Raw genomic sequence first — 12,913 nt, forward strand, 5'->3', positions numbered from 1 at the left:
TTTAACTAAGTATCTGTTTGGCTCACTGAGCATGTGACTTCTTCACCAAGACCATTTAGCAACTTCATAGTTTGCCACAAAGTCCTCCAAGTTCAGTCCTTACCCACCTCCCCAAGTTTCTTTCCTGCTCCTCCTCCACTGAAGTGAAATGCTCCAAACATAGTAGATAAACTATGTGCAGCTTTTTGAACTCTGCACATTCATTCATCCGTGCTTCTGTTTCAAATGCCCTTTTTTCCTCTGCTGCATTTGAAATGTTACTGCATTTCAACACCCAGATGAAGTGTCTCATCTTCTGTAAAATCCTTCCTGAACCGCTCTGCTACCAATCTGAGCAGAATTGCTGATTTCCTTCTTGGTGTCTCTGCAATGTATGCTTTTATTACTGCAGTTAGCAATTTCATGGCTATTTCCCTAAATTTTTGGTGTCTCCCTTTCTGGGCTATGATTATCAAAAACCAAGTGCCATGTCCTATTTAATATGTTGGCCCCCATATTCTAAACTGAATAAATATTCCAGATTACTTTTGAAAAACTGATATGATTCAATATAATTTACTTTAAGTACACAAATTAACCTATTTTCATACTATCCAACACATACCAAGAAGCCCTGCAATGATCAAGAATAAGAGGAATATGTATGTTAAGACACTGTTAAGCACCTGTTGTGCATTATGTAACTTATCCCAACAACTTTAGAAAGTGTGTACAATTCCTCCTGCCATGACACATACGAAGGAACCAATGCCCAGAAAGTTTAGAGTGCAGAAGTGTCACAGGTTCAGCTGGATGGATCCCGCAGTTTTAACCACCGAATATAATCACCCATTATACTTCATTTATATCAAAGTCTTTGAAAAGCAGCACATTTAGCATTGCTTTCCATATTTTAAGCATGATAAAGAAAACTAAAAAGGATAAAGGGAGGAATAACAGAATTGATGCAGCCTCTTTTAGGAAAAGTGAGAAAACGTGAAGTAATTTAAGATAGACTAAAAACAATATATATTCGTTCTAACAGACTCCAAAAGAATGACCGTTTTGGCAAGTCTGTGAATTCAGTCAAATAAAGAAAAAAGGTAAAGTTAGAGTTTTGGCTTAAGTACCTGGTCAATTAGTTAATGTAATAACACTGCATAAACTAATTCTGAGAGATGATTTATTAGGGTTTAGCTAGTACCTGAAGTGCTATTATGAAATAAAAATTAGTCTTTTTTTGTGTTCTCGATACTACATAGACTAGGAAGAGATGTAATTATTAATCAGTAGCAACTTCTGATTGTAGATTGAAAGTTTGAGTGATGAGGGATTATTAAGTAATTAAGGTATCTAGATTGTTTTATTTTAATTTTCAGAAACTTATTGAGATCCAGATACAAAAAAATAATTAAGTGTTGCCCTCTAAGAACTCACAAAAAATTTTATATATTGGAGTCAAAGAGAAAGTCCTGACATGTAATTGCTCTTTCACTTTCTTGTGAAAGTGTCTTTCACAAGACACAAAGTGTCTTTCACTTGTGTCTGCCCAAGTTATTTTCACATGTATAATTTCCCAAAAGGCTAAAATTGTATCCTCCACATTCACATCTAAATGTTTGAATATGCACCTTGAATAATCCTAAGTGGCTAAAAGGAAGTCTTGTGTGAAGGAGAAAATTGAATGAATGACATTTAAATATCAAGATTATAGGTGATAGGCTTTAGAAAACCCAAACAACTTCTAGATGCTCTGAAGTCATTGACTAAGAGCAAAGAAAATGCTCACATTGGTGTTCGTTTTTACCTCCAAACATGTCTTTCCTTTTTCTATTGTCAAAGCTTCTTGTGAAAATCCTTCCATTTTATTGCAAGGACTCCAATGGGGTAGAAAATTAAATGTTAATTCCTACTTATAGCATGTTTGGACTAATAAACATGCTATAACTAAGAAACGTAAAAATAAAAGTTTTGTTTTTGGCTCATTTTAATAGATAAAGTTAAAGGTCTGTGCAAGAAACAGATTTCCATTTCTCAGGAATAAACTCCAATGAAGGAAGTAATCCAACAAAATCTGGGGAGGGATTGTCAAATTCAATTCAATTTCATTCAAATAAACCACTATTTATAATTAGTTACCATGTGGTGGGCTCTGTTCTGGGCCCTATGGGGTCACAAAAATTAACAATATGTCATTTCTGAACACCGAAACTCTAGCACACCATTCAAGGTCCATCATGGTCTTACCCCTGTAATTTCATAGTGGATTCCTTCATGTCTATACCTCTGTTTTCCACTTCTGTGTCTCCACATATTCATCTGTCATTTGGACCACCCTTTATTTATCTCTATTCTAAGTCTCACCCATCATTTGGAACCAAGATTCAGGGAGCAACAATTCCATCAAGCTTTCCCTGCCCCATAAACAATAAAACATTACATGATTCTATCGCCCCTTGACCTGTTTCCTAAACACTGTATTCCTACCACCTACATGGATGTTATATCCTTTAAGCCATGTTGCCTTCACAGCAGGAACCATTTATGACTGGTTTGTTTGTTTGTTTGTTTGTTACTCAAACACTCATAGGTAACAGATGCTGGATTAAAGTTCAATGAATTTAGTGGTTAGAACATAACTATGTCAAGTAAAGGCAATCAACATTGGAGTCTTTATTTAAGGTTTTTTCTCTTATTTTCCACCTCCATTTCCACTCCTCACAGCAAAATTAATTTAAATAAATTGAACTGACTTTGGGGTAAACTAAAAGGAAAAAAAAAATAGACCTTGGAAGAATAAGTAATTTTTAAAGTTAAATCTGAGAAATCATGAAATAAAAGATACCACATATAAGCTGTATAACTTTTAACATTATGGCCAGTTACATATTTATATAAAGTAGACTTTTCTCGATTTTTCCATTATTGGATTAAACATAAAACAAATGCTTAGAGATAAATAATCATAGGAATTGATACCTTGACAAACTGGAGGTGCTCCATCCATTTGAAGTCTTTCTCCTAATCTGCATGTCAGAATTGCATTACCAACCAAAGTAAATCCTGGAAGACACTGATACCTAATAATGTCACCTATTAAAAAAAAAAAGACAGAGGCTTCAGATAGGCAACAAGTAATGGTAACAATGAACAGATGTTTCTATTGCAAAAGTAGAATATTTTTTCCTTCAGTTATTTTCAATTGGTATAAAATTCTACTAGTTATAAGTAGGGATAATATTCAAAACATTGAACTACAAGTACCTCATGGACACTGACAAACCAGAACTGAAGCCAGGGGTAAACTACAGTAAGATTTAACTGGTGTGCACCAGTTGGATGTAAGCAATAGCAGTAAGGAAACAATCTAGTTGGTATAGTTAAGGTATTCATTAAAAATATATTAAGCAAGTTAAAATGATTCAGAATTATTGCTTTTATTTTAAGTTTACAGTAGTCATTGATATTTTCTTAATTTCTCAACCAAAATCAATATGATGATAATGCTGAGTTTATAGCCATGTTAAAATGTCTTCTTTTGTTACAGCATTTTTTGAACTGTGAGACATTATTGGGATTTAATTTCCAAAGGGCTTTATTTACTATTAAATTGAGCATAATCCACCACTTGTCTTTAAAGATATGGAAATAAAGCATATCTTCTAATACACCCTATATATTCTTCATTGTATGTTTCAGGCTTAAGCCTGAATTCAAAGAACATTGGTGTATTGCAAGGTAACAAAAAAATAATTTGGAAGGAAGCAAATTATTGACCATGGTTGTATGGTTCAAATGATCATGCTGGTTTTCCAATTACATATCCTAGAGATACAGAATTCTTGCTTTTTGCCTAATACTCCCTTTTGGTCTTTTCACTACTGTCCAATTTTAAGAATTCCAAACAATCCCCATCAATCCAGAGAAAGACAGTCTAAGATAGGTCACTACTATTCTGTTTATTTCTTTTAAAGAAAATACTTCTAGTAACACTATGTTTTTAAAAAATAATTTATCATACTTTACCTATTTCAAATTCATCATCTTCTGTCAAAATTTCAGCATTGGGTACAGGTGGCGGAGGCTGGCACACTCTTAGTTGATAAGCTATAAAAATAGACAACGTGTTTATTCCTTCTCTAAGAGGCTGTATATATTCACACATGTGAAAAAAATAATGCAAGCTTTATTTGTAAGAATAAAAATAAACAGTATAATTTATCAAGCTTCAATTATTTGTTTATTTAAAAGATGATACAATATTGAGGGAAAACAAATCATTACTTAGATGCCAACATATTTTCCAAGGGAAGAATGCTTACCTGTAACTCCTTATTTCTTACCCTCATTCTATTCCTTCTTGTTATGTGCTTCATAACAGCTGTTAATTTCCTCCTTGGCATTATCACAATTAGCAATTTTATATTCATTATACATACATCATTATAAATATGTCATTGTTATGTGCCCAATGCCAAGGTTCATCTCAGTCTCCTGCACCTAGCAAAGTGCCTGGCATGTATTTATAATCACAAGCAAGTACTCAATGCTTACTCGATTCCAGAAAATATTATAAATATTTTACTAATATTAACTCAGTCCTCACAAAAAATGTGTTTATTTTATTACTTAATTCATGACTATGTCTAGAATAATCACCATTTTATAAAAGAAAAAAACTGTCACAGAGAATCAAAGAATTTGTCTAAATCACACAGCTGTAATGTAACAGACTGAGATTTGAACCTGGGTAGTCTGGCTCCAGAACCTTCTCTCCCCATGTTATATGAGTATATTCATGAAATACCTATTAGTTAAATTTCATGATTCTAATAATCTACATCACTTGAATAGGTTGTCCCCTTTAGATTAGAAACACTCCTATTTGGCATAGTTTAAAGGCCACCACAATAAAAAGTTCTTTAAGAATCCAAGTATCATGACTGCTAGCCCCATCTGATATCTACATCACAGTTTTATTTTCACTATGATTTATAAATAATGTAATATAATCTTGTTTAGTCAAGAACACACTTTATCATAACATTTGAAGAGTGTGTTTCATATGCTTAATTTTATTGCTTAAACTCAGGAGTTAAATTATTTAGGTATCTCAATGATCAGATAATGAGAATGAGGTTTAAAAGACATAGTAACTTGTCTGAGCTCACACAACTAGTACAGGGTTTATCCAAGACTCCAGCCTCTGTCCCTTAACCCCAAAGCCCATACCTTCAGTATTGCCACTATCATGAAAGAATTATGAGAGTACTGGGGAACATCAACTGGACCAGTTAAGGAAGACTCCTAGAAAAGGAGATGGATAAAGTACGGTTTGTTTTTCTTAATTTTTTAATGTTTATTTATTTTTGATTGAGAGAGAGAGAGAGAGAGGATGGGGGAGGGGCAGAGAAAGAGGGAGACACAGCATCTGAAGTAGGCTCCAGGCTCTGAGCTGTCAGCACAGAGCCTGATGAGGGGCTCGATCTCATGGACTGCAAGATCATGACCTGAGCCAAAGTCCGACACTTAACCGACTGAGCCACCCAGGCACCCCAACATTTTAAAGAACGAGTAAGATTTTTCCACTTCTGAAGGGTAATCATGGACATGAGATCGTTGCAGATGGAGGAGAAAACATGAGCAACAAGTTGGGCACTGATTCATCATGATGTAATAAAAAGCCATTTATAAGAGGTCAATCGATTAATACACCTCCAGGTTTCTAAGGACAGAAAAAAATAAGAACGTTTTTTGAAATGTAGCTGAGGAGGGATGAATCAAGGAAAATTTTCATTTCAATTTCCTGCTGTAAATTTTTGTTTGTCTCTTCAAACATCTTCCTTCTAGTACTTCAACCTGTTTATAAAAGCACTTGCTGTGCAAAGATGTTAATTTGCAAGTAAAACACTGCTCTACACAAAAGGGTTACCAACTAGAGAAAAGACTCACTGGGAAAGAAGCCCAGGACAGAAAAGTGTAACCTGGATTTTTGAGACGCAAGTTTAGAGTAACTTTAGGAATTTTTAAATAATTTTCCTGATCGTAGACCTTAAGAGGGATACAATTACCAAGGCAAAAGGCAATTGTAATAAATGCCAAAGAGGTAAGAGAAAGGGGATATATAGAAAGGTATAGGGAGCCCAGTATGGAGAAATCCTTAGGAGACTATGCTTCAGAGGAGAGCATTTTATCTCACCTTTTTTTTTAAATTTTATTTTTAATGTTTATTCTTGAGACAGAGAGAGACAGGCAGAGCATGAGTGAGGGAGGAGCAGAAAGAGAGGGAGACACAGAATCGGAAGCAGGCCCCAGGCTCTGAGCTGTCAGCACAGAGCCAGACTCAGGGCTCAGATACATGAACTGCAAGATCATGACCTGAGCCAAAGTGGGACACTTAACCTACTGAGCCACACAGGTACCCAGGGCATTTTATCTCATCTTGACGTAGAACAGAGATCAACTCAGAAGTTAGCAAAGTGTAGAGAGATGCCCACACATGTATTATTTCACTTTTGTTTGCCCATAAAATTATTTTTGATTTTCATGCTAAGAATAAATTAGTTTATTATTTTAAGAAAGAGCACATTTTTTATCAGTGAGGAATCCATGGCTAGTGTCATCTGTAGAACATGCTTAGAATGACCTACATAACTCAGTTGCAGAGTTTATAAGACTAGGGATTAGAAATTATTATTAATAAGAATCTGATATTCAGACATATTGCACTATTAAAAAAAATTTTTTTTTTAGGTTTTATTTTAGAAGGAGAGAGAGCATGGTGGGGGGGAGGGGGGTGGCGGGCAGAGAAGGGCAGAGGGAAAAAGAGTGAGGGAATCCTAAGCAGGCTCCATGCCAATGCAGAGCCCAATATGGGGCTTGATCCCATGACGGTGAGATCATGACATGAGCTGAAATCAAGAATCAGACACTGAACTGACAGAGTCACCCAGGCGCCCTGAGATTTTGTACTATTTTCCCAAGACCACATGGGTGTTGTGAGCTAAATTCTTTCTTATTCTCTGTTCTCTTCCATGACCTGCAGTTTTATAAAATGTGTCTTGGGAACCAAGAGATCGCTTTAGGGTCATGGAGGGTCTGAGGAGGGGTAATGTTCCGTCCTCTTGCCTCTACTTCATAAAAGCCATTCTATTTCCCTCAATTTTATAGATTTGAATTCTGAATAAAGTTCCCTTTGAACAAATTTTCTACAATCCCCACCTAAGTGATTTCATTGATTCTTTTGACTTCAAGTCTGATTTGTGTCTTAATTCCCAATTTTAGATCACCTGGATAAACATGTCTTCTGAGCTCCTCACTGCCTACCTACACTGACCCCTTACTGGTATCTTCTAATCACAGGTGTTGCACACACAGCATGACTTGTCTCAACATTTATTAATAATTGTCCATTTCTTAGCCTATTTGTTCATTGTTCGTGTCTCTACTTCGACTTTAAATAATATGAGAGAGAAGACTGTTTATCTGCTTTTTCACAATTATATGCTCCTGTAACTATGCATATAACCCAACAAATATTTACTAAATAGCATATGAAACACTGGTTTCCCTGGGAAGGAATGAGTCTCTGAACAGTCTTCCCTAGGATTATTATGCCCTTTAAATTTGCAAGTGGGCATAAAATAGAAGTAATTGTGGGTGACAGTGCTAGGAAATGAGATCTAGGCAGGCCCTGAGAGGTTTTACACGATAGAACTATATAATTCTTACTATAATGTAAAGGAGAAGGAAATAATGAAGGAAACTCCTTTGCATCTGTTTTTCTTTTGACTCTTAAAGACAAGTACTACAAAAAGTAAATAAATCATAAACAGCTTCCAACAATTCTGTTTTCAATCTCCATCCATTTCTGCTGGTTTGTTCGCTAAAATAAGTATAAAATTTGTCCAGTGTCTTTCCATTCTTTCTGCGAACTTCTCACTGTAGACCTGTCATTTCAAACCTATCGTACTGAGTTCAATAGTGCCCGTCAAAATTTATGTCATTCTTGGAACTTTAGAATGTTATGTGGAAATAGAGTTGTTGCAGACACAATGAATTAATTTGAGGTCATATTGAATCAAGGCAGGCCCTTAAAACACCATGCTGTCCCTATAAAAAGAGAGAAGACAGAGATGGATGAACAGGGAAGACATGTGACAGGGACAGAGAATGGAGTGCCAAAGATTTCTGGCTACCCCCAGCAGCTAGAATGAGTCAAGGAAGGATCCTCACATACAGCCTTTGGAGAGAGCATGGCCCTGTCGATACACTGATTTCACACTTCTGGCTTCTAGAACTGTGAGAGAAAAAAAAATTCTGTTTGCTTAATCCAGCCAGCTTGTGGTGCTCTATTACAGCAGCCCTAGAAAATAAATGCACATGAGTTATTAAGTTTGTCTACAGGATGTTTCTTGCCTTCTGTGTCTCTCTAGTGCAATCCTTCCCATACAAAAAGGAAGCGATGGAAGGGAGGTAAGACTATATTTTTGAGGAATCCACTGTGTGCAAACAACTCTGCAAGCTACTTTACATGAGTTACTTCATTTAATGCCCAAATTACTACATCAAGATATGTGTAAATAGCTCATGTTGCTAAGAGAGACACTCCATTTCAGAATGGTTGAATTATTTACCCAGTTCAATGAGTCAGAATTTGAGCCATGTGCTTGAAAACTAAGCCATATTTTCTCCTGCATTTACAGACAAATCAACTCGGACTGGAGAATTATTTTGGTGCTGCCATTTCCCTGCTGTCAATGTATAAGCATTGGCCTACAGATTAAATTTGTAATCTTAGATAAAGCAACTTTCTTACCTTAATTCTCACCCATCCCTCACAGATGTCTGCTACATTTCATCTGAACTTTGTCAGGTCCCTTATATTTACCATGTTAATTCCCTAATATACACTGTCATTTTTGACAACCTTGCAGGCCTGAATATTGGAACCATAACACTTAGCATTGAGGGTTCTACTATCTTGAATTATTCCACCTTTACTCATTAATGTGTTAGTGCTTGCCCCATGTTTAGCTTGTGTGGGACCATTTCGTACATGTTTACATTTCCTGTAGTGTCTAACACTTTATTTTGTTGTTTATTAAATACATATTATGGGGTGCCTAGTATGTATCAGACATCACATCTTATGTGCTGGGAATGTGGTAGTGAAAAATATGCAGACACAATCGTGCACTTAAAGGCACTAATTGTCAGAAAGATATTAATCAAATTATCTTATTGAGTGGAAATTAACTAGCTGAAACAAGGTGTGTGTGTGTGTGTGTGCGCGCACACACACACATATGTGTGTAGGGGAGAGGGATGACACATAGAATAATAACCCAGGCAGAGGAATCAGCAAGTGTAATGTCAGCAAAGAGGAAGGCTGGTGGGGGGATGGGGGGGGAGGGGTGGGGCTGGGTGACAACCCTGGACTGAGTGAGAAGGGATGAGAAAGACTGGTAAATTGGGGCTAAGTCCGACAGGAGGCTATGGGCTGCACTCAGGATTTGTATATTTTAATCTGAGGCGAATGACAAACCTGTGAAGAGTTTTACATCTGGGAGTAATGTGATCAGATTTCTCCTTTAAAAAAATAACTGGCTACAGTAAGAAAAATAAACGCAATTGGAAGGGGACAAAGGTGGATACCCAGAGACTCCTAAAGAGTCTATATTGCAGCGGGTGTTAAATAAACAACTGTTGATTGGATCTAAAAAAACTCACAAGTGTCCTCAAATGGCTTGACATTAAATTAAAAGTCTTGATTATATTCTCCAAGGGCCTCTAACTTTGTTTAATTAACTTCAGCCCCACCTATTGACTGGTTTATAATTTTAGCTGCAAATGTAGAGTTCCTCTCCTCCACTTAAAACTCAAGTACCCCTGATTTGTCATATCACCCACCTATGATGCCATTCTCACCTCATAAAAAATATTAAACCACATCTCTACACTCTCATAATAAGAAACTTTGAAAAATCAAACTCATCTACAATCTAACCCTTACTGTAGTCCCTCCCATTCCCTAATCAACATTGCTCTCAAGTGGTTGACAGGGTAACATTTGATGACATGTCTAAAACTATGTTCTATATAATTTTATTTTTATCTATCTTGCCTTCTTGAAACCTATCTTCCTGTGTTTTTTATAACTTTGCCCTCAGATGACTAAAATAAAGACATTGTCCCTATTAACTCATGCTAACTAGAGTTAACCTCTTGCAGTTACTCTGTTTCACATCTATTTTCCCTCTAGCAATTTTCACAATCCGTTAAAATTGTTTACTGTCCATTTCCTTACACTAGAATATAGACTGTGTGAGAACAGGGACTTTTGATTATCTTATCAGCAGCTAACTTCTCAGGTCATAACACAGTACCTGGCCTGGAAGTAGTCAATAAATGTTTGCTGAGTGATGGAATGCTAGGACAATGAAAGAATGAATAATGAATGAGAAAAAGCTATATATGAAATAAATTCTTACCATATTGAGTATGAACCCAGTCCAGACTCTCTCTGGTTGTAAATCCTGTTTCCAATGCTGACAAATTGGGAAATATTGGGCAAGTTACTTAATCTCAACCTCACTTCTTCTCACTTGTGAATAGCAGTGAAAATAGTAATAACGTTATGCCAGCTCAAAGGGTGATTATAAGGATCAAAATGTTTCTATACACAAAGCACTCGGAGCAGTGCCTGGCACATAGTAAGTACTCTATAAGGGTAAGCTCTTGTATCAAATTGGAGTTCAGTTCCTTCCACATATTTGGTGTTCGCCGATGAATAAGAACATGTGGTAAAATATACTTTCGCTTTTCCCAAGTTTCACTTTTTATTTATGAAAAACACTCTGATTTGACAATTACTTAAATAATTATGAATAGTTTAGGCATATTATCTTGGTTGGTAGGAGCAGGGTGTAATAAGGCAACAGTTTAAGGTGTGATGTAACTGAAGAGGACTTAAACTGTGCAGCTCTGATTTTTCTGAAGATGTTTCTATCAACCCAATAAACATCACTGGAAAGAAAGATATATATTCTCCAATTTGCGTTGATGAGTAAAATCTTTTGTGCACAAGGCAGCCTGACCTAGTTTTTATTCTGGAAGCTGACTGTGTTCAAATCTTGGCTCTGCTATTTGTTAGCTCCGCTACTTGTTAGCTCCATGACCTTAGGTAAACTGCTCAGACTCTGGGCTTTCGTTTTCTCAACTGCAAAATAAACATAAATCTAAGATGAGTTAATATATTGTAAAGTGCTTAGAATTGTGCCAGACACGTTTCATTTCAAAGGGAGAATGCAGTCCCTGTTTGGCAAAGGTTAACGTGAGCATGGCAGCTGTGATTACGGCTATGCCCCGGACACGTATAATCTCAATCTGACATGACTCTGCTCACAACCCCTATGTCATTCAAAGGGCTAGTACCCATGTGATTTCCCAGGATACATCAAACTATTCACCTTGGTTCTATTGTGCTTTAAACTGGATATTTGAAAATGCTGAGATTCCTTATTTGTTTTACCCAGATGTATACTACACTGTAACAGAAAGTCCTTAGCTTCAATAACTCATTTGATAGCTATGTATGTTGTTGCATATGTCTTGGTCTTAAAACTGCTAGTACAGTGCTCTGGAAATCATATTTTAAAAATATTAACTAAGAACTAATTGAATTAAAGCAATATTACATCCTCTGTAATGTATCTACTTAGGTTATTTTGGAAGAAAATAAACAGGTCTAGGATGCATATTCAATATTATACGGGGTAGTACCCTAGATTGTCTGAACTAGAAGCTATGATACAAATATTTAGTCTGACTTTTTTTCTTTTTTAGGGAGTGGAAGGAATAAAACAGACCTAAAGAAATGAAATGAGGTAAACAAGGCCACACATTCGGTTGTAGGCAGAACATATATTTTAGTCCATGCTTTTCGCGGATTGTTCTATTTAGAAGCACCTTTACAGTTATGACCATTAATGAAAAAAAGCTGTATAATAGATATTTACATATTTCGAATATACTTCTGACTTAAATCTGTGTTCTTTTTTTATAAGAATCATTTCATTTGACATGTCCGTCAGATTTACGATGCCACTTACTAGTTAATAATTACATGGGGGCATCATATTCTACATGTCAGTATCTTTGGAGGATGACTACTGCTTACATGGTGCCATGTTTGGTTCAGATGTGTATAGATATCCTGTTGCTAGTCCAACAGATATTCTTCTTGAAGTCACTTTATTATTTTTTAATCTTATTTAGTTAGCTAGTTAGTTATTTTAATTTAAATTTTAGTTACTCAACATACAGTGCAATATTGGTTTCAGGAGTAGAGTTTAGTGATTCATGCAACTTACATACAACACCCAGTGCTCATCATAACAAGTTCTCTCTTTAATATGCATCACTCATCTAGCCCATCCCTCACCTTCCTCCCTCTATCAACCCTCAGTTTGTTCTCTATCACTTTAAAGTTTAAATCTGGCAACATTTGTCAGTTATTTTTAATTTCTTATTTTCTTTATAATGAAATGTTCAACCCAATTCCAGAAAAGAATGCTACATTTATCTACTTCGGTTCAACTGAACTATTAAAGGCTTCTTCATAAAAAACACAGAACACTGACAAATTGCCATTCCTTCTCTAAACCAAAAAAGCACAAGTGTGCAACCTTTCTGCCAAGTACCAACACAGTATCTCTTACAGAGGAAAAAATGATAATTTCCTCTGTTCCCTTATAAATTCTAAGCTCTGTCTAACCACTGGTATGCTTCATGGTGACTCAGGAAAATTGAAGTACAATAATTTCATGATTTAGGGAAGATTTGGAGGAGGAAAAGCATTGATAAGGATATGTTCAGTTATGCACATTTTTCAATGTTATTTCAAAAGTTATGTAAAGTAACTTAAAGCAGA

At 35.8% G+C, this 12,913-nt stretch overlaps 1 protein-coding gene across 3 annotated transcripts in view; it reads right to left on the reverse strand.

Annotated features, from left to right (window-relative positions):
• Positions 1–12,913, reverse strand: part of CSMD3 (CUB and Sushi multiple domains 3) — a 1,242,212-nt gene that overhangs the window by 92,441 nt on the left and 1,136,858 nt on the right. For all 3 annotated transcript variants that reach the window (XM_042973241.1, XM_042973240.1, XM_042973239.1), the window contains 2 exons: positions 4,006–4,086; positions 2,959–3,072 (listed from right to left, as the gene is read on the reverse strand). In XM_042973241.1, coding sequence (XP_042829175.1) covers positions 2,959–3,072; positions 4,006–4,086 — 195 coding nt within the window. The remainder of the gene's footprint in view (positions 1–2,958; positions 3,073–4,005; positions 4,087–12,913) is intronic.

The sequence above is a fragment of the Panthera tigris genome, chromosome F2, assembly GCF_018350195.1.
Source record: "Panthera tigris isolate Pti1 chromosome F2, P.tigris_Pti1_mat1.1, whole genome shotgun sequence".
NCBI classification, from domain to species: Eukaryota; Metazoa; Chordata; class Mammalia; order Carnivora; family Felidae; genus Panthera; species Panthera tigris.